The 26,680-nt window shown below is 37.0% G+C and overlaps 1 protein-coding gene across 1 annotated transcript; it reads right to left on the minus strand.

Moving 5' to 3' along the window:
• Nucleotides 1–1,084: 1,084 nt before the first annotated feature.
• On the minus strand, nucleotides 1,085–26,680 carry BBS5 (Bardet-Biedl syndrome 5). Its single transcript, XM_016200676.2, has 12 exons — nucleotides 26,577–26,680; nucleotides 24,223–24,305; nucleotides 19,407–19,472; nucleotides 17,967–18,016; nucleotides 17,707–17,834; nucleotides 14,112–14,247; nucleotides 12,454–12,549; nucleotides 9,596–9,658; nucleotides 8,021–8,155; nucleotides 3,221–3,304; nucleotides 2,234–2,257; nucleotides 1,085–2,083 (listed from the first exon to the last, which is right to left on the minus strand). Exons 1-12 carry the CDS (start codon nucleotides 26,633–26,635, stop codon nucleotides 1,982–1,984), a joined length of 1,026 nt encoding a protein of 341 aa, XP_016056162.1. The 5' UTR covers nucleotides 26,636–26,680; the 3' UTR covers nucleotides 1,085–1,981.

The following is a 26,680-nucleotide window of genomic DNA, read 5'->3' on the forward strand; positions in this document are numbered from 1 at the left end:
TTCCTTAGTACAACACCTAGGTTCATCCTGCAGATGGCAAGAATTCTTTTTTTTTTAATGGCTGAGTCATATTCTGTTGTGTATATGCACCACTTCTTAGTATTCTTAACCATGCTCAAATGCACATAAGCTCCATGAAGACAGGGATTTTTTTGGTGGGGATAGGGGAGTGCTGTTTTGTTCAATGCTATTGCTGCAGGGCCTCGTGGGTGCTCTATAAATATCTGTTGAATGAATGAATGCCTCCAGACCAGGGAATTCTGTATTTTTAAACTTCAAGATCTCTATCCATGAGTAAAGGTTTTTTCTCTTATTTACATCACGGTGAAGTCAGTGGTACTGTCAGCTGCTAAAACAACAGCTGAAAGAAGAGCTCATTGACTCTTTTTCCATTTATAGATGCCACTAAGGTTTTAACACACTAGGAAAAACAGCTGCTCCCGTGTTCAAACAATAAATGACTCATTTCTCTCTACACGTAACACCTAACATTTGAAAAGATAGTCAGATGCAGACACCATGATATGATACTTGAGATTATTCCTTACTAGTTGGCAATTTTTTTTTTTTACTAGTCAGCAATTTTATAAGGTCTCTTTTGCTTGAAAAACTATTTGAACAATATTCCTGGTAGCACTTTGTGACCTGTATAAAATTTTCCAACAACCATTTTTTCCCTTAATATAGGCTGTTTTGTTACAACTCCATCCCTTAAAAATGTAGAAATCCTTTCCTATTTAAATAAAGAAGCTACTTTATGACTTTTTTCACTGTTTTTTATTAGACTCAGGTTAGCACTATGTTGTTTGTGTTTGTGTTTGTACTACGTGTTTGTGTTTGTACATACAGTTGAACCTTATTTTAAATGTTTTTACACATTCACTCCTTTCCCTCTAGAAAAAGAGGGCACTTTGGCTAATTTCAATGTTTTGACAAAGCTTCCTTATAACGTTTTTTTATACCAAAGCAGTGGCAAAAAGCACTGAGGCCAGAGAAGTCACCAAATCTTACCTAACCAAGAAATCAGAAAATAATATCCTATTTTTGAAAACTTCAAAGACATTTCGATGAACACAAACAAGGATAAAGTCAATGAATGAACTATTTATTTACACATTATTTAAAATTATTTACTTACACAATAAAATGTATTCTTGACAAAATTATATTGAAATTATTTACAAAACAGTGCCCAAAACTTTGCAGAAAGGTTGAAATATTCCATAGTTAGTTATAATTTTTAGTTTTTACAGAAATGGTCACCTAGAAATGACAAGTTTAATGGTTGTAATTTTATTAGAGTTGGCTTACATTTGGAGCTATATGATAATATATTTAAAGCAGATTTTTATAATTAAACAAGTTATAATTTGGTCACTCCATAAGAATAGTCTTATTCTTTTAAATAATACTTTCAAAACATTAAGTGGTGCTGCATAAATTCTTTATTAAACCCAATGTGATACATTCATTTAATATCCACAGACTAATAATTTACAAGTATTAGTTACAAAATAGGCGTATTTATAAAACCAGATATATTTTGATTATAATTTTAAATATAATTAAAAAAAAACTGACAGTAAAAGCTTACATAAATGAATTTTTCCTTAATCATTAAAAAACTCTTTCTTGCCCGGCCAGGGGTGGCTCAGCGGCTGAGCATCGACCTAGGATCCAGGAGACTATGGGTCGATTCCTGGTCAGGGCACATGCCTGGGTTGCGCGGGCTCCATCCCCAGTGGGGGGCGTGCAGGAGGCAGCCGATCAATGACTCTCTTGTCATTGATGTTCCTCTCTCTCCCTTCCTCTCTCTGAAATCAATAAAAGATATATTAAAAACAAAAAACAAAACTTTCTTAAAAGTTTTTTCTGTAAATGGAAAAACTATTCCATGCCTTATAGCAGGCAACTAGTATCTTTAATCTTGAGGTATCTTAAGATTATCTTTCTATTAAAAGAAATTCAGCTCAACTCAAGATCAACTCATTACTTCCCAAAGTCCCTGCAGGGTGAATCCATCCTTCAATTTCTCTATTGCAAGCCCCAGTTCTTCTGAAAATACAGGTTCACGATCTTGTTGCTTTTTGGGAGATAAGAGGATGAGATGGGAACAGAGAAGGTGGGCAGGGAAGAGGGAAAAACAAAAAATAGGTCTCACATGAGTTTGTGAATTCTGAATGTTGGAACATAGAAAGCTTTCTTTCATATATTATAGGTAAAATATCCTTACCTTATTGCCATCAGCAAAATAAGCCTATATATAAGACAAAGAAAATTATGTTTCACATATGTGACATAATATTATAATATATAATAGGTCAGTGGGCTAAGAAACAGGCAATGATTTACAGAACAATTCTGTGACTAAATGTATTTTACATTCTGTTACTTTGTGTCCAATAATTTTCTCAATTATCTTTACAATGCTGGTAGCAGAATTCGCTTTTTCTGTCAGTCATTATTAAGGTCTTCAAGATTTATGCTTTAAGCTCTAAAAAAATGTGCTCTGTTATATTAGCATGTAATTAGCATTGTTAACTTGAAAGGAGATAAAAAGTATGACTTAGAGGTTATAAAATATCATGCCTACTGTTTATTTACAAGAAGATGCTGGCAAAATAAAACAAAAAAATCAGTCAAAAAATGCATATAGTTTAAGATAGTAGTAGTAGTAGTTTATAATTAAATATTTTTTACTAATTTCACATTTTTGTTTAAAAATATTTGTTCCCAGAGAGGTATTCTGGTCAGATTCACAGACTAATATATTAAGTAAGCATTATTATCAATTAAGTAATACAAATTTGGAAATGGGAAAGTTTATTGTTCAAATAGATATTCATTTTAAGACAATATACCTAAAAATTGAAGGAAAGTCCATCTCATAAAAATTAATTATAGAAAGTATGGATTTTAAATTAATTTAACTAAATATGTTTAACATGTTCTATTATTCTAAGGTATGAATAAACTTCACATAGCTGAAATCTTCTGAATAACTGTGTTCTCAAACTATTTCCTGGTTTGGTAATTACAAAGTATTTTCACACACACATCCTTAACTTAAAAAAATATTACATTCCAACTCATGTTTAAAATACTCTCAAAAGTCTCAAGTTCGCTGGTGTTTCATATACTTAATCTATTATTTAATAAAATGTGACTCAGATTAAAAAAAAATCACAAGAAATTTAGTAGCCTCCTTTGTGATGCTCACCACAAAAGCGTCTGGGTGATCATCAGAGTCTATTTCTACATCATCTTGAATTTGTTCGACTGTCAGAGCTTCAAGGGACTGTGGCTGAAAATCAGATGTTAAAATGCATCAAAGAGACAATATTAATGAAATAATTATAGTAAAATGTGCTGAGTTATAAATACTTGTAAAAGGGTAACACAATTACAAACTACTCAAGCCTTATAAAAGTCATTGTATAACATATTCTATTAAAATGAACTTGGGTAATAAAATGAGTCTGTTAAACCTAAATTTTAAATCTGTAAGTCTATATCATCAAAAGAATTAAAATGGCACATTTACACACCCTCAATATGATACTTACAGATATCCTAACAGAAAAAACTCTCATTGGACTTTACTGATTTTCTTTCATATAGTTTTAAAAAAAAGTTTTGTCTAATAGCAAATTTTCAATTTCCCCTAAAATAGTCATTAAATAGAATCTGTGTAAAGTATAAGAACTAAGCTTTGTATGGAATATTCTAAAGGCAAAACAGAATAAAATATAACATCCATATTTATGAATTTGTTTTCCAAATATTTGAGTATCCTTGGTATATTAGGCACTATGCTAGTGCTACCAAGGATATGAAATCCCTGACCTTACCCACAAAAGGTCTGTAATCTAGTGGGAGTGGAGCAAAGGATATAACACAATTACAAATAACGAAATATTAGGTTGACCATATGAAACTGCCATTTTTGTTAGCTGAAAGTGGTAAAATATTAATATCATATGGCTCAACATATGAAAGTAGCTTTAACAAAAGCAGTATCTATTAAAATCATAGAGTTTGGAGGAAGCACAACTTCAGGCTTCTGAATCCCAGAAACTTTCATGACGTAAAGGTCTTGATCTAGGGCTTTTAGGATTAGGATGATTTTCATAGGGAGGATTAGGGGAAAGGGTATTCCTGGCAGAGGAGATCAACATTAGCGAAGGTGAAGACATTACAGGATGTAGCTAGAGAATGATGAATAATCCAGTATGGTCAGTATATAGAAATCCCATGAGACTGAAGGAGCTAAGTAGAGGCCAGTACTGAACAACACTAGGGAGCATCATTCACACTAAAGTCCACGTGAACAATGTTCTCTAGAGTCAAACAGTGTTTTGCATGCACAGCCAGACACTGTGGCTATGCAGTAAGGTGAGAAAGGTAGACTGAAGTGTATTGAAATTATTTAATACCAGCCCAAACAATTTAGACTTTATTGATTGGTAATTGGTGGGGGAGGGCTGAGGGTGGAGTGTATTGCTTGACAAGAGAGTGACCTGATTCCATACTCTGGGGTTAGCCTCAGTGTTTCAACTATGTTCAGAGCTGTGTGACTGTATACAAGTAACTTAACCTATCTAAGCCTCAGTCTCCTTAACTGTGAAATGATGATGATGATGATAATGATGATGATAATACACTTCATAGTATTGTTGGGAGTATTAAATGAGATGATGCATATAAAGTTCTTAGAGCAGTGAATGGCAATGGCAAACAGATGTTCAACAAGGTCATTCAACAACTGAATATTCACTAAGAATCTATCATGCGCCAGGTGAGACTGCTGAAGATACAACGGTTAAAGAAAATAGGCAAAAGTCCCTGACTCCATGGAATTTATTTATAGAAGAGACTGATTAGTGTAACCAAAAATAAAGCAAGCAAGCAGAATAAGGGACAAAAAAGTGATGGGGGTTGCTGTTTTAGATGGATAGGCAAGGAAGACCTCCCTGAAGAGGTGGCTGTTGGAGTAGCGATTTACGTGAGGTGACAGAGTGAGCTATTATGGTTGGCTATCATATACTGGGGCCAAAGAAGGGGAAATGAGAATGGAGGCAGAGAAAAAATGGGTAGGAGAACTAACATTCCGAGTGTCTCCCATGTGCCAAGCATTTTATGGATATGATCAATAACTTAAAAAAAAATGTTTCTACTGATTTTAGAGAGAGAGGGAGAGAGAGGGAGAGAGAAAAACATCAATCAGTTGCCTCCTGCAGGCCTCCCACCAGGGATCAAGCCCACAACCCGGGCATGCGCCCTGACCCAGAATCAAACCTGCAACCTCCGTTTGCACATTCTGCATAGGAGGATGCTCAACCAACTGAGCCACACTGGCCAGAACTTAATTACTTTTAAAAAATATATTTTTTATTGATTTTAGAGAGAGGGAGGGGGGGAGAGAGAGAGAGAGAAACATCAATCAGAGTCATTGATCCGCTGCCTCCTACATACCCCCTGCTGGGGATCGAGCCTGAAACTCGGGCTTGTGCCCTGATGGGGAATCGAACCACAATCTCCTGGATCCTAGGTCGATGCACAACAGCTGAGCCACGCCGGCCGGGTAGAACAACTTTTTTTAAAATCAGTAACTTTTTAAGAGAGATTATCTTCATTTTACAATGAGAAAACTGAAACTCAGATTTGCCTAGGATCACAAATAAATGGTGAAATGGGGATTGAAGTCGGGTTTGTATGGAAAGGAAGAGATAGGAACAGGGAAGGGACCAGTATAATTGACTGAGTGTGTAAAATAAGATAATAGGAAAAAGCCTGGGCCAGGTAGTTCAGTTGGTTAGAGTGTCATCCCAATAGGCGAAGGTTGGGGGTTCAATCCCCAGTCAGGGCACATACAAGAATCAACCAATGAATGCATAAGTGACTGGAAAACAACTCTCTCTCTCTCTCTCAAATCAATCAATAAATTTTAAAAAAGATAATAGGCCCGGCCGGGTGTGGCTCAGTGGTTGAGCATCGACCTAGGATCCAGGAGATCAGGGTTCGATTTCCGGTCAGGGCACATGCCCGGGTTGCGGGCTCGATCAATGACTCTCTCATCATTGAGGTTTCTATCTCTCTCTCTCCCTCTCTCTGAAACCAATAAAGATATATTTAAAAAAAAAAGAAAAAAAAAAGAATCAACCAATGAATGCATAAATGAGTGGAACAACAACTCTCTCTCTCTCAAATCAATAAATAAATTTTAAAAAAGATAATGGGCCCGGCCGGCTGTGGCTCAGTGGTTGAACACTGACCTAGGATCCAGGAGATCAGGGTTCAATTCCCAGTCAAGGCACATGCCTGGGTTGCGGGCTAGGCAGCCAATCAATGACCAATGACTCTCTCATCATTGATGTTTCTATCTCTCTCTCTCCCCCTCCTTTCCTCTCTCTGAAATCAATAAAGATATGTTTAAAGAAAAAAAAAAAAAGATAATGAGAAAAATAAAAAAGGGAAATTCCAATGTTTTGAGCATAGCCAACTTTGACAATGCTAAAAATAAATAAGTAGTAAATAAATAGATAAATCAGCAGGATGCTGCTTTTGAGAAAAATGATGCCATTTTGCATATGCCAAATTTGAGATACTCAACCAAGTCTTAGTATATTTTACTGACTTGAAAACTATTTACCTAATTAAATGACTAAGATACATTGTTAAATGAGAAATTCAATTTGTTATTTGGAATGCTCATTTATGTGAAATATTCAAGAAAAATTGAGACCATGATAAGCTGAGAGTATGTGTTAAGACCAGAAAGAAAGATGTGAGGGTCATCTACACAGTACAAGTTGAAGGAACTGAAGGAACAGGTGATACTGCTGACGAATATACAGAGAAGGTAGAGTGAGAGTACTGAAAGAAGTACAAGTTGGGAAGAAAACAGAACAGGCTGGTGACAGAGATGAACTACATGGGGCATATATGTATAATACAACATCAACAGTCCAGAGAAAAGTTTCAGCTGGAAGGGGAATGAGAGATGTATGCAATTTTGACAGGGAGAGAAAACAATTAAGTACAAGGAGCACCAGGCAAGAAGGGCCTGGTTGAAGTCAGAGGGTGTGAATTTGTACTTAGCAGCCCAGCCGTACTTCCTGATCTTCTCTGGTCACATGCCGTAGTCCAAGACCAGGAGGAGAAATATAGATAATATATGTGATATGTGATATGGCTCAACATGCTGAGTACCAGCAGGGACACTGATGAAAGGGTGGATGACAAGGACACCAGCAATAGAGTGAAGGCCCAAAAGAACAGACAGCAAGAGAACCTGTGACAGAGAAATCAGTAAGGGCACCAGAGAGTGCCTCTGGCAAGGGTACTGCTGGTAGAGCAGACAAAGAGGACATTTCTAATGCAGTGGCTGGTGAGTACACAGTGATAAGCCAGATGACAAGGGTCCTAGCTGGAGAGGCTGAAAGTAAAGTCAAAAGAGAACTGATGTACCTGGAGAGCTGAGATGGGTACAGAAACCAGACATCATGGGGAAGCAAAGAGCAGACATGTGGGGGTGATATTAGAAATACTTCATAAATGGTATGGCACGGGAGCCGATGAATAGGAACGGACACAGGCCATATTAGTGGAGCAGCCCTGCAGTTGCTATACTGTAGGGTCTTGGAGGAAGAAAAAGGTGTCCATGAGGCCTGTAAGGTTTGCTTGTGCTAATGGGAGGCTGAAGTAGAAAAAAAAAAGCTGACAGAGTGAGAGATTCTAGTCTGTCTACATCAAGGAGCCTTGTACATAGAGACTTCTCTGGATAGGCTGCTCACCTAAAGGGGCAGGAATAAAATTGCTGAAGCAGACATTGAGGAGACAGGTGGTGAGCACAAATTAGTGATGGCCCAGCAGCCATGCTCACTGAGCAGAGTCTGTATAGCCATCATTTTAAACATAGTTTAAAATTAAATTGTACATAATGTATTTATATCTGAATTTTATAGATTGTGTAAAAACAATTCAGCAAACACTGTATTTCACACAGTGAACAAATTACCTTTTCTTCCATCTCATAATCCACTCCAAATATAGGACTGGCAGAATAGACTTTGTGAAGTGAATTGATTTCCTTAACTGATGCTTGTAGTTTTTCCACAGGATCTATTTTAAAGCCAAGAACATATCCGCCGCTCTACAAGAAAAATAATGAAAAACAAAATGCAAGCCTGAGAAACGGTATTTAAGTATATACATATGATAAATTATAGCTCTAACTGTCCTTATTTCAGAGCATAATATGTAAGCTGATTTTTTAAATTAAAATTTTTATCATGAAAAACTTCAAACATACACAAAAATAGAAAGAATACAATAAGTGTCCATGTAGCCATCATCCAGCTTACACAAGTAAAAGATGGCCAACTCTGTTCCATCTGTCACCTGACCCTCCTCCAGATCTTCTCCCTCACCCACTCAGGATTATTTCAAAGCCTATCCAGATATCACATCAATTCATCTGTAAATATCAAACATGATATTTCAAGCTTAAAAATACACTGTAGATTATGAAGGCCAAGGGAACTAAGTTTTTCTTGGGGTAGGCCTTGAAAAGGAATATACTATATATTAAAAGAAGTAAGGGAACAATCTACCTGCAGCTATCTCCTTGAAGAATTAAGAAAAGAAAGTTGACCATGACAGGTTGTTGGAGAAGAGTGTTAAAAATTAAGTTGCCTACTGGAATAGGCGAGAGCATATGCATTGGGTTGAGAGCATATGCTTTTGGGTTCAAACTCTGGTTTCACAACAAATTTACTAGCTGTATGATGCTGAGAAACTTTTATTATCTTTCTAAGCTTTAATTTCCTACCATAAAATGGTTAACAAGTTGTATTAAATAAAATTATGTATATATGACATTTCATACAATTCCTAGAACATAGTAAGCAGTCAATAAATGGTAGCTACTAACCAACAGGACGGGAAGGAGTGAGTAGACATTCATGTTTAAATTTAGAATTTAAACTTAGAATTTAGAAGTGGAGTCATTTTATAAGTAAGTAAATGTTTTATTTAAATGCATTTCTTCAAAAACCTGGCATAATGGGGCATATCAATTTATAATAGATACAATATAATCTTGTGAGAGAATAAAATCTCAAATGGGTGTGTATAATCTGTATATATCTGTGTTTCTCAAACACAGTCTCGTGAGTCAGTCAGATCTGGAATCAAAACATAGCCCCACCAATTACTAGTTGTCAGAACATGGGCAAGGTTCCCAAACTCTCCAGGCCCCAGTTTCCTTGGCTGTAAAATGGGGAAGGAATAATAATTGTATCATAGGGTTGTGTAAAGAGTGAAATAATGCATGAAAAGTACAGTGACTTGACTCTGTCATTAAACCTGATAATCATAATGATAATAATGAACATGTCTGTCCAACAAAGAAACAAACGCAGGATTCTTCCAAGGGGACAATTACTATATGACTTCAAACTCTTCACATAAACCTCATGTTATAATTAAAATTCTTCATAGATATAAACTGGTTACTATACAAATAAAACTCAAAATAGACTGTCAGTTTTAAAACTCTATTAAAAATTAATAAAAATATTAAATATCTTACCTGCTGAGAGCTTTCTATGACAAGAGCTAAACCAAATTTTGAATCTCTAATCTTTATTGAACGCTAGATGTAAAATGAAAAAGAAAAAAATGCTTGTTTTTATTATCTGATAGTAGTGAATTTTTAACATACTTTTTTCAACTTTCACACAGTAAACTACTTTTTATAGTCTAAAGAGAAAAATTTTTCCTCTTTCCTTCATTACACTCCCACAGGGTTAGAGAGAACCATGGAAGATCTAACATTATGACCAGGATACCAAAAGACAGAAAAGGGTGATCTGTGGTAGGTGGTGGCATTTCACACTTCCAGACAGATGGGCATTGGAAGTTGAGAGAGAGAGAAGAAAGAGAGGGAGCGGGAGAGAGAGGGAAATGCAGGAGAAGGAGGTGGCATAGGAGAGGGAGGGAGGAAGGGAGACTGACTAAATGGTAATTGTTATGAAAACCTGGTTGTCTGTCTAGACTATTTCACATCCCACCACCAGTACACATGGTCCTGGTTAAGAACCATAAAACACTGGCACCTGGGCTGCCAGTAGGTAATCTAACCAGGTGACTGGGGGTGACACAGGCTGGTAAGACAGAAACTGGCAAAAAGATATATACTGACATATATCCATAGGAGTGGGGTAAAGGCAATGGCTGAGGCGTTGCATGAGCTGAGGTTAGAATATGACTGCCTTAGTGACAGACTGTGATGATACCAGATTGCAAGCTGTTTGGGCCTGGCTGAATTCATTCCAGAAGCCATATTTGGCAACTGTGTTCTTAAATAACAAAAAAGTACCCTATTTGAAGAGCAGAAAGCACAAGGTTACTTACTATTCATCCATTATTCAGCATAATAGAGTCTAGGTTAGGCAAGCCAAAACACATGTAAATACAATATAAAACAGCAAAGAATAATATAAACACCAATTTATCAAATACTTATCAAATACTTATGTGGGCTCTGTCACATCTTCCCAGCCATGATTATAAATTCTTATATTTCGTTAGAGGGCCAGAAATAATTTTCTTCCTATCAGAATCTATGATTTTCTGTTTAATGTGTTGCTTTTCACCACCTGACTGAAAGCTCCTTGATGGCAGGAACTGTGAAGTTCTTTCTGGTTCCTGATTTTCCTGATTGTATCTCTAGCACCAAGCACAGAGCAGCTTCTCAATATCAGGCAAATGAATGATTAAATATTTTAAAGTAACTCAGAAATCAAACAATTTAGCAAAAGATAGGCTTGGGAATATTTTTCAAAGAATCATCCTTCTCATAGGCCAAGAAGTCTCTTAAAAAATGACATTTTCCAAATACATTGTATTTACTCCATAAGTATTTATTAATGAAACTGTTTTGTCTTTAGACCATTTATATACTACAATAAGGGCAATTATCATAGAATAACCTCACTAAGTATTTTCATTAAGTATTTTTTAATGTTTTTATTGATTTCTGAGAGGAAGGTAGAAGGAGAGATAGAAACACAAATGATGAGAGAATCATTGATCGGCTGCATCCTGCACACCCACACTCCAGGCATGTGCCTGACCCGGAATGAAACTGTGACCTCCTGGTTCTTGTGTCGACACTCAACCACTGAACCACACTGGCCAGGCTCATTAAATATTTTTATGTTCCATCTGATTTGCAGTAGAGTCTAAAGTAGTTTTTAAGATATAAAATGAAATTCTTCAGTTTACTGGAGTTTATTATTTGTTTCACCGTATCACATATTTATCATAACAGCAGCAGCAGAGTAAAAAGAACCACTTTTATCTTTTCCCAAAATAAATTAGTGTTAGATGTACCTATGTTTTATTCTGGATTTTAACAGCTTTAACTTACACTAAAACCATTATCATTAAAAACCATCTTAATTTCTTTCACCAAAGCTGTATCAGAATACAATGAAAACAGTTCATTCACAGAATTAATGATTTCATTCTGGCTTTAAAAGGGTTTGAGCAGAGCCTTCTCTGGGTGACTCAGTTGGCTGGAGCGTTGTCACGTACACCAAAAAAGTTGTGGGTTCGATCCTTAGTCGGGGCATGTACAGCAGGCAACTGATTAATGTTTCTTTCTCACATTGATGTTTTACTCTCTCCCTCTCTCTGTCCCTTCCTCTCTCTAAACATATTCTTGAGTGAGGATTAAAAATAATAATAAACAAAAGGGATTGAGCAGAAAGTAGCAAAAGAGCCAAAACGAAGTATATGGATTAGTGTGCTGAACCTAGGCCAAGAACCACCATATACCTGCCTCACGGAAAGGTTATGGAAAACTTTAGTAGCCAAACCCTTTGAATGGAATCTAAGAAACACACACCTTAATCTGTATAAAAACTATTTAAAATTTTAAAATCCAGTATATTTTTCTCTTAATAGCAAGTTGCAATGGTGCTGTTTCCCTTGAATATAAGTAGGGTCTTTTCTATGTTGAAATAGTAAATTATCAACATTTTATTTTTCTTTCTTTCTTTATTTTAATCCTCACCTGAGGATATTTTTTCCATTGCTTTTCAGAGAGAGTGGGAGAGTGGGGGGAGGGGAGAGAGAGACATACATCAATTGGTTGCCTCCTGCATGCACCCCATCCCAGGCCAGGGATAAGCCTACAACTGAGGTACATGCCCTTTGTTGGAATTGAACTGGGGACCCTTCAGTCCACAGGCCAACACTCTACCCACTGAGCCAAACCAGCTAGGGCAAATTACCAACATTTTAAAAGTATGCTCTCAGCTAAACTGCTGCCACTTAAAAAGGGAGAAAGAGAACTCATCTAATCCCCAAAGCCCTCTTAACCAATGAACAGAAATTATTTATTCTGCATTAAAATGAGGTCATCAAAGTGCACGCACTTACAATTTGCAGATATGGTATACTGACGTTAAAACTGTCATTCATATTTGCATGCCACACAATTCTCACATTGGTAATAAAAAAGGTTCCTAAATTTCCCTATAAAAGAGAGTAATAAGAGATACATCAACGATCATTTGCTTAAATACTTATTCTTTATTTTCTAAACACCAGAATAATTCTAATTATCAGAGCAACAGCAAATACCGGAACTGAGTATTATGGAGTATTAATGACTTCATCATTCATTGCATGGCAGTACAATTAGGTTACTGATCATTTGGAACATCTTAATTAATTAAAAATACCAGGTGTTGTGCTAGGTGGTAAGGATCTAACTATGAATAGAGTAACTCTATTCCTACCCTTATAAAGTCTATGATCTAATGTGGGGGTATAGAGGAGCTCTGCATTTTAGAGTGGTAATAATATGGAGTGGTAATTGAGAACAGGCTGCGTAAGGAACACATAAAAGGAACACATAAAAAGATTTCAGAAAATGACATCTAAACTATGACTTAGAGCAGGGGTCGGTAAACTGTGGTCTGTGGGCCAAATCTGGCATGCTGCCTCATTTTGTATGGCGCACAAGCTAAGAATAATTTTTACATTTTTAAATGGTTAGGGGGAAAAAGTAAAAAGAACAATATTTCATGATACATGAATACTGTATGAAATTCAAACTTCAGTGTCCATAATAAAGTTTATTGAAATAGCCGCACTCACTTGTTTGTTTTGTCTATGGCTGGTTTCACACTACAATGGCAGGATGGAGGAGTTGAACAGAAACTCTATAGCCTGTAAAATCTAAAATGTTTACCATCTGGCCCTTTACAGAATAACCTTTGCTGACTCCAGATGAAAAGGAGTTAATCAGATAGGGAATGTCTATCTCCTATAGCACCTTTATCATAGTTTAAAACTAGAACTTTTCAAATGAGCAAAGTTTACTTACAATTTAAGTTTATGATTCAATATTTATTTTAGCAAGATGCTCTCCATTCAAATGCTATAGCTTTACCTGTGGTTATCAATCTAATCTAGGTTGTAACACACACAAAGGCTAGAAACTATTCTTAGTAAGAGACACATTTTTCTCTAGAAATCAATGTTACTTATTCCAACTATTAGTTGCTTACATGTTTCAACTGGTGATAATTTACGAGTAAATAAAAAGTTACAATAATGGATAGAGGAGTCACCAAATGAATTATGTGTTTAATTCCATAAAGACCAGATTAAAAAGCTTCTGTGATGGTCCAACCCATGGCTCTCCTCCATTAGCATAGGTTATCAAGAAGCAAAATGTAGTATAGTAGTAGAGGGGGAAGATCACGGCTCTGGGACGAACTAGATGTGGGAGGTCACTTAATTCTTTGGGGCTTGAGTTTTTCATCTATATGTGAATAGAGACTAAACTACTGATAAGCTTTAAGGTCCATTTCCAGCTCTAAATGCAATGTGGGACAAATGTTGCTAAACAGGACAAAAACATAAAAATATGGAAATTAGATTATTTCATATCAAGAGTTATAATGTTAACTTATCAAGAAGTATGATGCTAATGTTAACAGTTAATTTAATATACAAACCTAATGATAAGTGGAAAAATAATTACCAAGGCACTGACCCAAAAGGCTCATTAGTTTTTTGCACAATACCTGATCACTGGATAAATTCCATACTCCATTGATTTTATCATATACATGCTCTTGTGGTAATAATCTTAGTTCCTTATTTTGAATTAGTGCACTTCTCAATTTAAAATCACGATACATTTTAGAAGTTTCATATGCTCTGTAAAAGAGAACAAACAAAAGGCTAACCCAAACTGAAAATGCAATTTTCTTTGGCTATGTTTACTTATCTACTAAAATATACAGTTGTTAGTACTTATATACATTACTCAAATAATTATTATAGTAAATTAAAAATTTGTTCTTTTCAGTAAGTTTTGGTGATTACAGTCTTTTGTAGACTTTGCCATTTTAGTGTAGCATTTCCATATTTTATTTCAGTAAACTATATTTTAGATGTCTAATTTTTAAGGCACTATATATCACATAGCACAATGAGGGGACACAGATTTTCTCTCAAACTGAAAAACAATGTTTCTAGATAATAAACATGAAAATTATTTTTTCTATCAAAATACTTTCCTTCATTTGTTTTTGTCAAAGGCACCATTATTCTTTTTCTCACTACAACCTGAAAAAATTATGCTCATATCTACCTCTACACAGAATGTTAGAATGAATCTGCACCAACTCCAAAAGTAACCCTAGGACAGAGTCTAGGACAGTGTGAGTGTGTGCGTGTGCGTGTGTATAAAATCTTTGTAAGTTTGTTTTCTTTCCATGTATATTAATAAATAATAAATACAGAAGAAAATTCTTAACTTTTTAAAATTTTATTTTTCAATTACAGTTTGCATTTAATATTACTTTGTTTTAGCATCAAGTGTACAGCATAGTGGTTAGATAATCACATACTTTACAAAGTGATTCCCCTGATATTTCAAGTACCCACCTGGCGCCATACATAGTTATTACAATATTATTGACTATATTCCCTATGCTGTACTTTACATCCCCATGACTATTTTGTAACTACCAATCTACTTCTTAATCCCTTCACCTTTTTCACCCAGTCCAGCAATTCCCCTCCCCTCTGGCAACCACCAGTCTGTTTTCTGTAGCTGAGTCTGTTCTATTTTCTTTGTTCGTTTATTTTGTTCTTTAGCTTCCACATATAAGTGAAATCATATGGTATTTGTCTTTCTCTGTCTGACTGATTTTACTTAGCATACCCTCTAGGTCCATCCATGCTGTCACAAATGGTAAGATTTCACTCTTTTTTTAAAAAAAATTTCCATTTATTGATTTTAGAGAGGAAGGGAGAGAGAGAAAAACCCCCATACATTGATTTTGTTGTTCCACTTATTAATACATTCATTAGTTGACTCTTGCATGTGTCCTGACCAGGGATTGAACCTGCAAACTTGACTTATCGGGATGACACTAACCAACTAAGCTAGCAGGCCAGGGCAGATTTCACTTCTTTTTATGGCTGAGGAATAGTCCATTGTATATATGTACCACAACTTTTTTATCCATTCATCTACTGATGGGCACTTGGGTTGCTACTGTAAGAAAATTCTTAATTGTTCATTAGTTAATTCTAATTTTATTCCACAAGAATACACCTAATTTACCCATTTAATGAAACTAAAAGGTTTTCTTAGCCTAAATAACTTTAGAAGTCATTCACATAGATTATAATAAATTTCTGATTTTTACTCTAATTAACCTTCTAATATATAAATTGTGAAAGAGAAGGATATGAACATTCACTTATAAATCTTAATTTCCTTCAGTGTTGTAATCATCACTATTTAACCAGGGGGGAAAATGGAAACTATTTATGCTGTAAATTATTTTGGGGGGAATACAACATTTTCATACTATTAAAGCAAAGCAGTTTCCATGCTCTCCTCAAACTTGATTTATATTACTTCTCTGAGTAAAGTGAAATAAAAAGCTAAGGTTTAGGTATATGCCCAAGAGAACTAAAAAATATGTTTTCACACAAAACTTATACATGAATGTTCACAACAGCATTATTCATGATAGATAAAAAAGTATATTAACTGATGAGTAGATAAACAAAATTTATAAACAATGGAGTATCATTCAGCTATAAAAAGGAATAAAGTACTGATATATGCTACAACACTATATAAATGAAAGAAGTCAGACATATCCCTGGCCCATGTGGCTCAGTTAGTTGGGCATGGTCAGTACATTGAAAGATTGCCAGTTCGATTCCTGGTCAGGGCACAGGCCAGGGTTTCGGGCTCGATCCCTGGTAGGAGGTGTGCAGGAGGGAGGTAATTAATGTTTCGCACCCACATCAATGTTTCTCTCTCTCTTTCTCCCTCTCCTTTTCTCTCTCAAGATGGGTCAACTGACTTATTAAAAAAAAAAAGGAGACTGAAATGAAAGGCCACCATATTGCATGATTCCACTTATATGTAATGTCCAGAGCAGGCAAATCCATAGAGACATAAAGTAAATCAGTGGTTGCCAGGGGATGTGGGGAGTGACTGTTATGGCAGTTTCTCTTTGGGGTGATAGAAATATTCTGGGATTGGGTAGTGGTGATACCTTCTGAATATACCAAAACTACCAAACTGCAAACTTTAAAATAGTAAATTTTTTTTTTAATCCTCACCAGAGGATATTTTTTCCATTGCTTTTCAGAGAGTGGAAGGGAGAGAGAATGGTAGAGAGAGAAACACTGATGTGAGAGAAAGACATCGATTGGTTGCCTCCGGCATGCAGGGGATCAAGCCTACAACAGAGGTAGGCGCCCTTGACCGGAATCAAACCCAAGACTCTCCAGTCCATGAGTCGATGTTCTACCACTGAGACAAACTGGCTAGAGCTAAAATAGTAAATTTTATGTTATATGAATTATATGTCAAAAAAAACCCCCCAAAACTAAACCATTGTATAGATTTAAAAAAATCAAAATTAAAAATCAAAAAACTAGGAAACTAAGAAATACATTTGCAATATATATGGCTGATAAGGACATAATTAAGACATTTGCAATAGGAAACTATAAATAACCAAAAAAGAGAAAAATTTAAACATCACTAGTAATAAAAGAAATGCAAATTAAAACAATGGTATATATATGTGTGTGTGTATGTATGTATAAATTTGTATATACATTTATTTTGCTTGTCATCTTAGCCAAGTTTTTAAAAAAAATCATAAGCACTTAGGACTAATTTAAAAAAAAAAAAGTGCTGAGGTTGTAAAAATAAAAGAATTTAGCAAACAAACAAAAAGCCCCAAACAACTACAAAACAAAACAACAAAACTCTTTGGGGAAAACACCCAGACTTGTCTTTTACTATCAGAAAAATAATCTTTTAAAGTCATTAATTAAATTATGTAACTTGATTATTTACACTGAATGAATTTTCTATTTCCTTGTAACTACCCTTATAGCTAATTTAATAGAATCTTCAGTAGAAATTTTTTATGAATCTTCAGTACTCTTATGTGTTTTATAAATACTTTCAAAGTGTTTATTAAATGATAATACAACGTATTCTTCTATATATCTTCAGGATATTTGCAAAAGCGCTTGGAGGAAGATAACACCATACTTCTAAACTATTCTCTAAGCCTTTATATTGTAGAATTATAAAAATATTCAATAATCCACAAAATATTACCATACCTGTGTACTGCAATCACGGAAGTAAAAAGTCTAGGACTTCCAGGAATCAAATTTGTAAATATAAACTCAAAACGAGTACTGTTACATTTTGTTAGAATATAAAGAGCTTCAGTTTGGCCTCGTAATTTCTGTAAGGACAAATTTATTGAACAGTTCAGATTTTTAAAAGCAATTTCTCATTTACAATGAAAACAAACACCAACCTCAAATATCTAATGTTTCTTCACTGTATATGTTTCAATAAGATTTTCCAGACTTACAGAGTTAGCAGTCCTTGTTGTAATATTCAGTATGCAGTTATAACCGATAGCTAAAATTCAAAAGCAAAGAATTTAAAGAATGTAATACAATAAACAGAGAAAAAAAATCTATACACAGAACTTTTAAGTTTTTTTTTTTAAAATATGTTGTTATTGCTTTCAGAGAGAGGAAGGGAGAGGGAGAGAGAAACATCAATGATGAGAGAGAGTCACTGATCAGCTGCCATCTGCATGCCCCCTAGTGGGGATTGAGCCTGCCACCTGGCCACGTGCCCTGACTGGGAATTGAACTGTGACTTCCTGGTTCACAGGTCAACGCTCAACCACTGAGACACGGCAGCCGGGCAGAACTTTTAAGTTTTAAAAATTAAATGTAAAAATACAACTTTTAAACATTTTAATGAAACAACTACAAGTTTAAATTAAATTATGAGAAGAAATGGAAAATCAATTCTGCTTCTTTGAACAAACACATTTATAACATGAGACAAAGAAGTCTGCTTCTCTAAAACTTACATGGTATTGTTTACTGAAAATCTTAGCATCACTACATCAAGAAAAACAGTCTAGCCCAGCCAGGCGTGGCTCAGCGGTTGAGCATCGACCTAGGATCCAGGCGATCGAGGTTCGATTCCCGGTCAGGGCACATGCCCGGGTTGTGGGCTCTCAGCCAATCAATGACTCTCTCATCATTGATGTTTCTATGTCTCTCTCTCCCTCTCCCTTCCTCTCTCTGAAATCAATAACGATATATTTAAAAAAAGAAAAAAAGAAAAAAGAAAAACAGTCTAGCTGGATAATCTAAAACAGTTATAAATAGCAAGTGAAACAAAATTTAACACAATAAAAGTTTGTACTTCTCTATTACAATTTAGATCTCCCTTCTTTGGGATTACTTGAAACAGGTCATAGCAAGTTATCAAAGATAAGCAAAAAACAAAACAAAAAAATCATTCAATGTAAAAGCACTAATCTCCTGTGTGTCCAGGAGATAAACTGGACAGACTGAAAAACATTTCTTTTGCATTATGATGCAATCAGCGGTTAGTCAAGGATTTCTAAAACTTTTATCAATTTAAAGTTTTTGCCCTGGCCAGGTGGCTCAGTTGGTTGGAGCAGCGTCTTGTGCACCAAAAAGGTTGTGGGTTGAATTCCTGGTCAGGACACATACCTAAGTGGTAGGTTCAATCCCTGGTCAGGGCAAGTATGGGAGGCAATTGATGAATATTTCGTTCTCAAATAGATGTTTCTGTCTCTCTCTCTCTTCCTTCCTCTCTCTCTAAAAGTCAATAAAAACATATCTTCAGGTGAGGATTATAATAAATAAGTAAAGTTTTCCATATATTTCATAGTGTAGCTTTTTCGGTACCAATGGCCACTGTGCAAGTTCTCTTGACAAAGTATTTTTTTTGTTTAGTGTTATCTAACAAAGATACTTACAAAGATTGACTCTGGGTAATGCCAGAGAGTGCCAAAGAATTCTTAAATTTGTTACCAAGAGTCTACCTAAAAGCATACAAAAAAACAGGTTACCTTAAGGACTTATTTTTGCAATACAGAATAAGGTGGACATGAAACTTCTGGCATAGTATCAGCAGCAAAACCCATAGCTGTTTTTCATACATTTATTAATTGAAAATATTTATTGTGCATATCTCTCCTATGTAAGGTATAAAATGAATGATTCAGAATCCCAGAAAAACAAAATCTGATAGTTACAGAAGCAATACAAGTATTCACTGCCAACATATTGGTTTGACTCAAACTGACAGAGGAAAGAATTGGGTACTGGTTATTTGTCTTGGTAGAAGCTATTCTGGGGGTCCCGGCAATTCATATGTGTACAACTGAGAATTCTGAATATGTGATAGTATAATTGCAAAGCTATTCAATGAAATCACACTTCTGAAAGAACTCTCACATGCACACTAATCTCTGCCATATGAGTGCTCTCTTAGCAGTTTTCATTTAAATGAATCATATACTTATATGCCCAATTTAAAAGTTTGTGGGGTTTTTTTTTGCTGTGGGCAAACTTTGCTAATATAAAGTGATAGCCAGGCTGAAGTCTGTTTAAGGCCTGAGATTTATGTTCTTACACTAAAATACAAAGTTAGATAAACTTCATTTCTTAAAATGTGACTTGTGGATGCTTTAAGGGGAAAAAAGGTCAAGTAAATCTGAGCATGGTAAACTATGTGTCTTAGAGATTTATAATACAATTAGCATATCACAATAGCTTTGAGAAATCCTAAAATAATGAAACTCTCTTAACTTTGTTTAACACAACATTTCTTCAACAAATTATAACCACAGAAGTCTTTAATGAGTAATCTATAGCCAGGTCATACTCCTTCCTCCCTGAAAACCCCTAGAATATCTAAAACCAGAGAATCTAAGCCTGTATGAATGTTGGTGTGAGATGGGATAGGAGATTCTAAAAATAAAGGAAGGTGTCCTCAAAAGAAGCTGTCCTCAAAAGGAACATTACACGATATGTTTGACAAATAGTAAGTCCAGCCTGGAAAGAGTGGAAGGTTCACACAAGATCATAGAAGAGTAGACATTGCGTCTATTAGTCGGGGTCAAACAGAAAACAGATGGCACACTCAAACTAGAATAACTGAGGTTTCTATACAAAAGGACTTATTACAAAGGTATTGGTGGGGTGTCAGGAACCATAAGTGAGTACAGCAGACCTGAACCACCTCAGGCTCAGAGGGACAAGAATGAGAGGATTTAACCAAATGTGGAAGGAACAACAGTCCTAAAGAGGTGAATGCACTGAGAGGAAAGAACCCAGGGAATAAACACCCAGACTTCACTCTACTGCCTCTCTTTGATCTTCTGCCATGGCTCTTCCAACCAGAAGCTAGGGTGCACAAGGAGGCCTTTGATGGAGGCTATACATTTCCCAGGGCCAAGGGGAAGGGGTGGAGAAGGGTGCAGGGTCATGAGGGACAAATGGAGGACACTGGAGCAAGCAAGAAAGGTTGTTTGTGGACAAACTAGAAGTTCTTCAACGCTAGACCAAGAAATTCAGACTTAAATCTGTCAGCAGTGGAGGGAGTGGAGTTGGGGTGGGGTTTAGAACTGAGATTGGGGAGAACTGAAAATTTTTGAGAAGAGAGCAATGTGATTGATCCTAGCAATTTAGAAGCAATGTAGGCTGTTTGGTTTATCACTTAGTAGCTATGTAATGTTTGAAAAGTTACTTAACCTCTTGTTCCTCAGTTCCTTTATTTGGGGGAAAAAAGATAACAGCACCTACTTCATTTTTCATTATATTATTATTTTTATTATGTGAGTTTACACATACTATGTAAAAGATTCAGAACAGTGACTGACAAATAGTAAACATTCAAAATATTAGCCCAGGTCAGTGTGGCTCAGTTGGTTGGAGCATCCCATACACCAAAAGGTCGCAGGTCCTAGTCAGGGGGAATAACCAGGTTGTGGGTTCGATCCCCGGTTGGGGTGCGTACAGGAGGCAACCAATTGATGCTTCTCACATCAATGCTTTTCTTTCTCTCTCCCTTCCTCTCTCTCTAAAATCAATTAAAAAACACATTCAAAATGTTAACTATTATTAAAGTATTTCAATTCTTTACAAACTCATTTTTATGACTTATTTCATTATTGCAGATACATTGATTTATTTTTACCTTATGCCATAATTTCACCTTAGTAACATTATATCTATACGAATGAGCTATAAGCTCAGGGCATCTACCGATTCTTCTTCTTTTTTTTAAAAAAAAATTAATTTATTGATTTTTAGAGAGAGAGAGGAGGGGAGGGAGAGAGAGAAACATTGGCTTGTTGTTTCATTTATTTATGCATTCATTGGCTGATTCTTGTATGTGCCCTGACCAGAGATTGAACCCACAACCTTGGGGTATTGGGATAATGCTCTAACCAGCTGAGCTACCCGGCTAGGGCATCTATCGATTCTTCTTGATATTTCTCTATTAGAGAATTCCAGGAAAAATTATGGAGTGGGAGGAGTTTGCCTTACAAACAACTGACCAACTGTTTACCTATTTTTCTGTTCTTAGTACACCCCTACAACTTTCCAGCACTCTTATGTTGCCTCTGTCCTGCTAAAGGACCCCTCCTACAACTCCAAACCCAGTGTTCCAAGCATGGACTTTTCTCTCTGTTCTCCCAAACACCAAAATATAATTCTTCCTGTTTCTCCTAATGTACCAAACGCTGAAATATGGCTGTTTCATTCTCATATACAGCTTCAGTGTGCAAAGCTAATCTGATAATTCCATGTCAGAGTATTTACAGTTGAAATGGATTAAATGTGCTAATCTTTTGGGGGTATTTATAGTTTTAACAAGGGGCTTCTGAACTTGGGAGTGCCTTACCTTGGTCATTTTTAAACTTCTGGAAAGGAGGGGAAAGAGCTAAAGGCAGGACTCCCCTTTCCTTTTTTTTTTTAAAATCCTCACCAGGGGATATGTCTTTTTAAATTGATTTTTAGAGAGAGAAGAAGGGGGAGAGAGAAAGACACATCAATATGAGCGAGAAACATCGATTGGCTGCCTCCTGTACATGCTCTGACCCAGGATCAAATCCGCAACCTGGGAATGTGCCCTGATCAGGTATCAAACCCGCAACCATTTGGTGTATGGGATGTGGCTCTAACCAACTGAGCCATCTAGCCAGGGCCCCTTCCATTTTTCACTCTCTTATTAACCAGAGGCTCTGCACATTCCTATAAAATTCTGTTTTCTGAGCAATTGTTTCTGAGGTCTGTTATTTTTATTAAGATTTCTGGCCAGGGAGATGTTTTCCCCTCCCTCCTTCAAAGTGCTCGTATAGGGTACTGCACTCAGTGAGTACCCATAGTCTGTGTTTTGACTAGTGGATAGACTGTCACATAAGAGTTCCTGCCAATTTGTATGAGACCAAAACTTTCTCTTGGCTTCCTCAAGTTAATTCAGATTTTGTCAAGATCTGGCCATCTAGAGATTATTCCGTCCCTAAAGGCACAAACTAAGACTTTTTGTTTGCTACTAGGTCTTGATACCTCATTCTTTTTCTTTTTTTAAAAAATGTCTTTATTGATTTCAGGAATTGAACCTCAATCTCTTGGATCATAGGTCGATGTGCAACCACTGAGCCATGCTGGCCAGGCTTGATACCTCATTCTCACCTGGGCGTGGCTGTACTAGGAAGCATTTCAGAAATGTGATCTAAGCATTCCTTTAATGACAGGCTCTAGCTATTGACAGGACCCGCCTGTAGCTGGTGATGATGATAGGTTCCCCTCACAGAGAAGAAAGGCTCACAAATGAGCCTGCTATTCACATACCATCCCAGAAAAGACCAGAAGAAAGGCTGAGAGAGCAATCGGCCACTCAAAATGCTGTAGTGAGCATGTTCTGCCAGTAGGATTACTGTTCTATCTCTAGGACTTACTGATCCTTCTTACTTGAATAAGATCTGCTCCTTTTCCTTTTCAATAAGAGGTTTATGTCCCACCCTACTAAACCTCCTCTCCCCACAAAAAACCTTTTTAGGTACACCAAGCTGCCCACTCCTCATTCCCTATTTTTTACCTTGAAGAACAGTACTGATGCTTCTAACACATGCTGATCACTAGACATTGGCTTCATGTACAGCTGCTGTATGCAGCCTGGACTTTTAAAGTTCTAGCCTTGGGGAAATCTGTTTTGGGACTCTAGAGAACAGCCTTGGCTGCTCCTCAGTGACATTCAGAGATGTCTCACAGTATTTTCTAATACTACCTAACCTATAAATAGATTTCACAATACAGCTTTAAATTTGCTCTCCACATGTCCATGTCTAGGTGTCAGTCTTAGGGGATTGTGCATTACTCTTGGATTTCTTAAAAGGGAGCATGGCTATGACCTACTTATGTACCACTATCCCATATTCTTTTTTGGGAGAGGCAGATCCAAAAATCAGAATTATCCCATGACCCTTGCAAACAGAGCTCCTGGACTTTTAACAGTTACACTGGATGAAGCTGATGTCAGAACCACGACTTACTGAAGGACCAAAGTTCTGAGGGAAGAACCTGTACTCCCTGGCTATAGGTTTAACAACCTACCCTTTCTTCCTTTTCAGTCTGAGAAAAATCTTATATGGATTTAACACTCCCACTCTCACAATTAACTTTACATTATAATGCTGTTTCATATCTTATTCCCCAGCTAATACGATTTAAGCATTTGTAAATTAAACCAGAAATACAAAATATTTTAGATAATATACTCACCTCTATCCCCATTATTTCCTTTGGTGTCTTCAATTGAATCTAAGCAATCAATAAGGACTTCTCCAGGTCTTGTTTTCATTTGTCTAAAATAAATATGAAGGCTTTAATTTTAAAGCTACAATGCACACACTTAAATCTAGTTAGGGAGAGAAAAGACATATGCCTATAAAACAGCCAACAGTATAAAGGATATAGTACCACATGCTCATGCATGGAAAATAAGGTCTTCAAAAACTTCAAGAGCCTGGAAATTAGTGGGCCTGGAGTGACCAGGACATGTAGAGGAGCCAGAACTAAAAGGAGGGGTAGGATCTGGAGGGCAAGGGAGCGAGAGAAAGAGAATGGAGAGAGAAGGGAGAGAGGGAGAGAGGCGTGATTAAAGACCAGACATAAATGATTAGGGAATGTGAGGAGACTGGCTGGCTGAAGAAGAAGGTTGACACCGAGCGGTGCTGAGAAATATAGTTGGAAAAGTAAGGAAGAACTAGATTATGGAGAACCAGAGAACCATAAATGCTAGTCAGAGAGGGATGGTCCTTATCCTGTGGACAGAGGAGGATCCCCAGAGGTTTCTGAATAGAGGAAGGGGGTCAGGCAGTTATGGAAGGAACAGGTTAAAGCAAAGCATCATCAGGACTTTGTGAACAATTAGAAACAAGAGACAAAAGGAAACAAAGAATGAAGAATAGTTTGCTAACTGATAGAATGCATTCCAGTGTGTCAAAGAAACAACAAAAAACAAAACCTAGCAGAATATGTAGCAGAGCCTTCTAACATTCTCCAGAGAGCCAACTCAATTACTTATTGAGAATACTGATATAGTCATATCACTTCCTGCCTTAAGTCCTCCATGTCATCCCACTGCCTAGAAAATGAAATCCAAATACTCAGCTGAACAGTTTACAATCTGACTAATCTATTTTTCTATTTGTACCCCCATCCTCTACCTGCCAGACATTGCCTTCTAGCCAACAAAGTTTATGCTTCCAAGACTCTACTTTTCTTTTTTCTGGAATACTTTCCTCCCTGACAAGGCTCTGCCCATTTTTCAGAGCTCAGTTCAAATATTATTTCGTCTTTGAGGCCTTCCCCAGGCAGAATCAACTATTCTGTTTCTATAGTCCCCCAGATTTTTGTTCATTTTTTTTCAGGATAGTATTTATCACATTTTAAAAATAGTTGTCAGTGTGTATCTCCTACACTAGAATGGGAGTAGGGAGGGAAATAATTTCCTATTATTTTTGTATCTCTAGCTATTAGCACAGTAATCGGTACATAGTAAGCATTTGATAAATGTTTAATAACTCAAAATATTCATAAAATGGATCTTTTCTTGGATCAAGAACCTCCCAAGAATAACAGAAAAAGTCAATGTGTGCAATATGTAACTACGGTTTATAACTTTAAAAATTCCCTTCCCTTATAACTTCTTAAAGGTTCTATGATCATGCTAGTATTATAGATTTAGATACAAATAAGCCTTGAAAATTAATATTTCATTTTTCCATCTAATTAGGTTCAGTTCATGATAAGGAATCATAAATGGCTAATAAGCTCCATGACATTAACCCAAGAACCTTGGCTTTACTGTTTTCCAACATTTAATATCCAAATGGACATTTCCCCTGGACTTTTGGACAAGAGGTCTCTAACTATTCTTTTTGTTTAATTATCTTTATTGTTTAAAGTATTACAGATGTCGTCGTCCCCTCTCCCGCCCCCTCCCCAGGCCTTCCCCCGCATAACTACACTCTCTCCAAAGCATGAAATTTTCCAACTTCTCTTTGACAGGCTCCAAAGGGAGCTCCTTCTTCCTGCTGGTGGTTTAGATGGAGTCTGACCACGGAAGTCAAGTTTGCGTGGCTGGGAATTTTGGAGCATGCTCATTCCGGCCTCCCTCATTTTACAGAGAAGACTCAAGCACGGAAGGGCGGCCACTAATCTAAGGGCTCGCAATATGTGCCGTTGCTCCAGGCCTAGTTTTGGAACCCCAGTTTCCTAAAAGTCCCTGTCCCACGTTCCTTTCACCGCGCGAAACTGCCACCCCAGGCTCGCCGGCGTGCACTGGATGCCAGGTCCTGCGCGGACCCTGAGGGCTTTGGACCCCGCTCGGATAGGTCCCCGGGCGGGCCCGAAACCAAGTAGTCTAAACGCGCTCGGGCTGTAAAGCCGGCCTCGGGGGGCCGCAGGGTCGGGCCAGTCTAGGGATTCCCGAGGCGCCCGCAACAGGCAGGAACCACTCGCAGCTCCGCGAGGGCCGCGAGCCGCGGGGGCGCAGGCTCCGCCCGCCGGCCCTGGATCGCGCCGCGGCGCCCCCTACAGGCTCCAGGCCCTCGAGCGTATGCGGGACTCACTGCGAGGACACGTCGAAGCGGACGTCTCGGTCCTCCCACAGCGCGTCCAGCACCGACATGGTGACCGAGGCCCGCGCGGGCCCTCTCCACGAAGGTGGAGACCG

Source organism: Miniopterus natalensis, chromosome 8 (genome assembly GCF_054644295.1).
Source record: "Miniopterus natalensis isolate mMinNat1 chromosome 8, mMinNat1.hap1, whole genome shotgun sequence".
In the NCBI taxonomy this organism is placed as follows: Eukaryota; Metazoa; Chordata; class Mammalia; order Chiroptera; family Miniopteridae; genus Miniopterus; species Miniopterus natalensis.

Excerpts from the sequence above, each read along its gene's own strand:
- BBS5 (XM_016200676.2), bottom strand. The coding sequence starts at position 26,635 with ATGTCGGTGCTGGACGCGCTGTGGGAGGACCGAGACGTCCGCTTCGAC. Across the intron at positions 17,835-17,966 it reads CAACAAGGACTGCTAACTCT|AAATTACGAGGCCAAACTGA; the intron begins GTAAGTCTGGAA and ends TTGTCCTTACAG. Across the intron at positions 12,550-14,111 it reads GGAATTTATCCAGTGATCAG|GGAAATTTAGGAACCTTTTT; the intron begins GTATTGTGCAAA and ends TCTCTTTTATAG.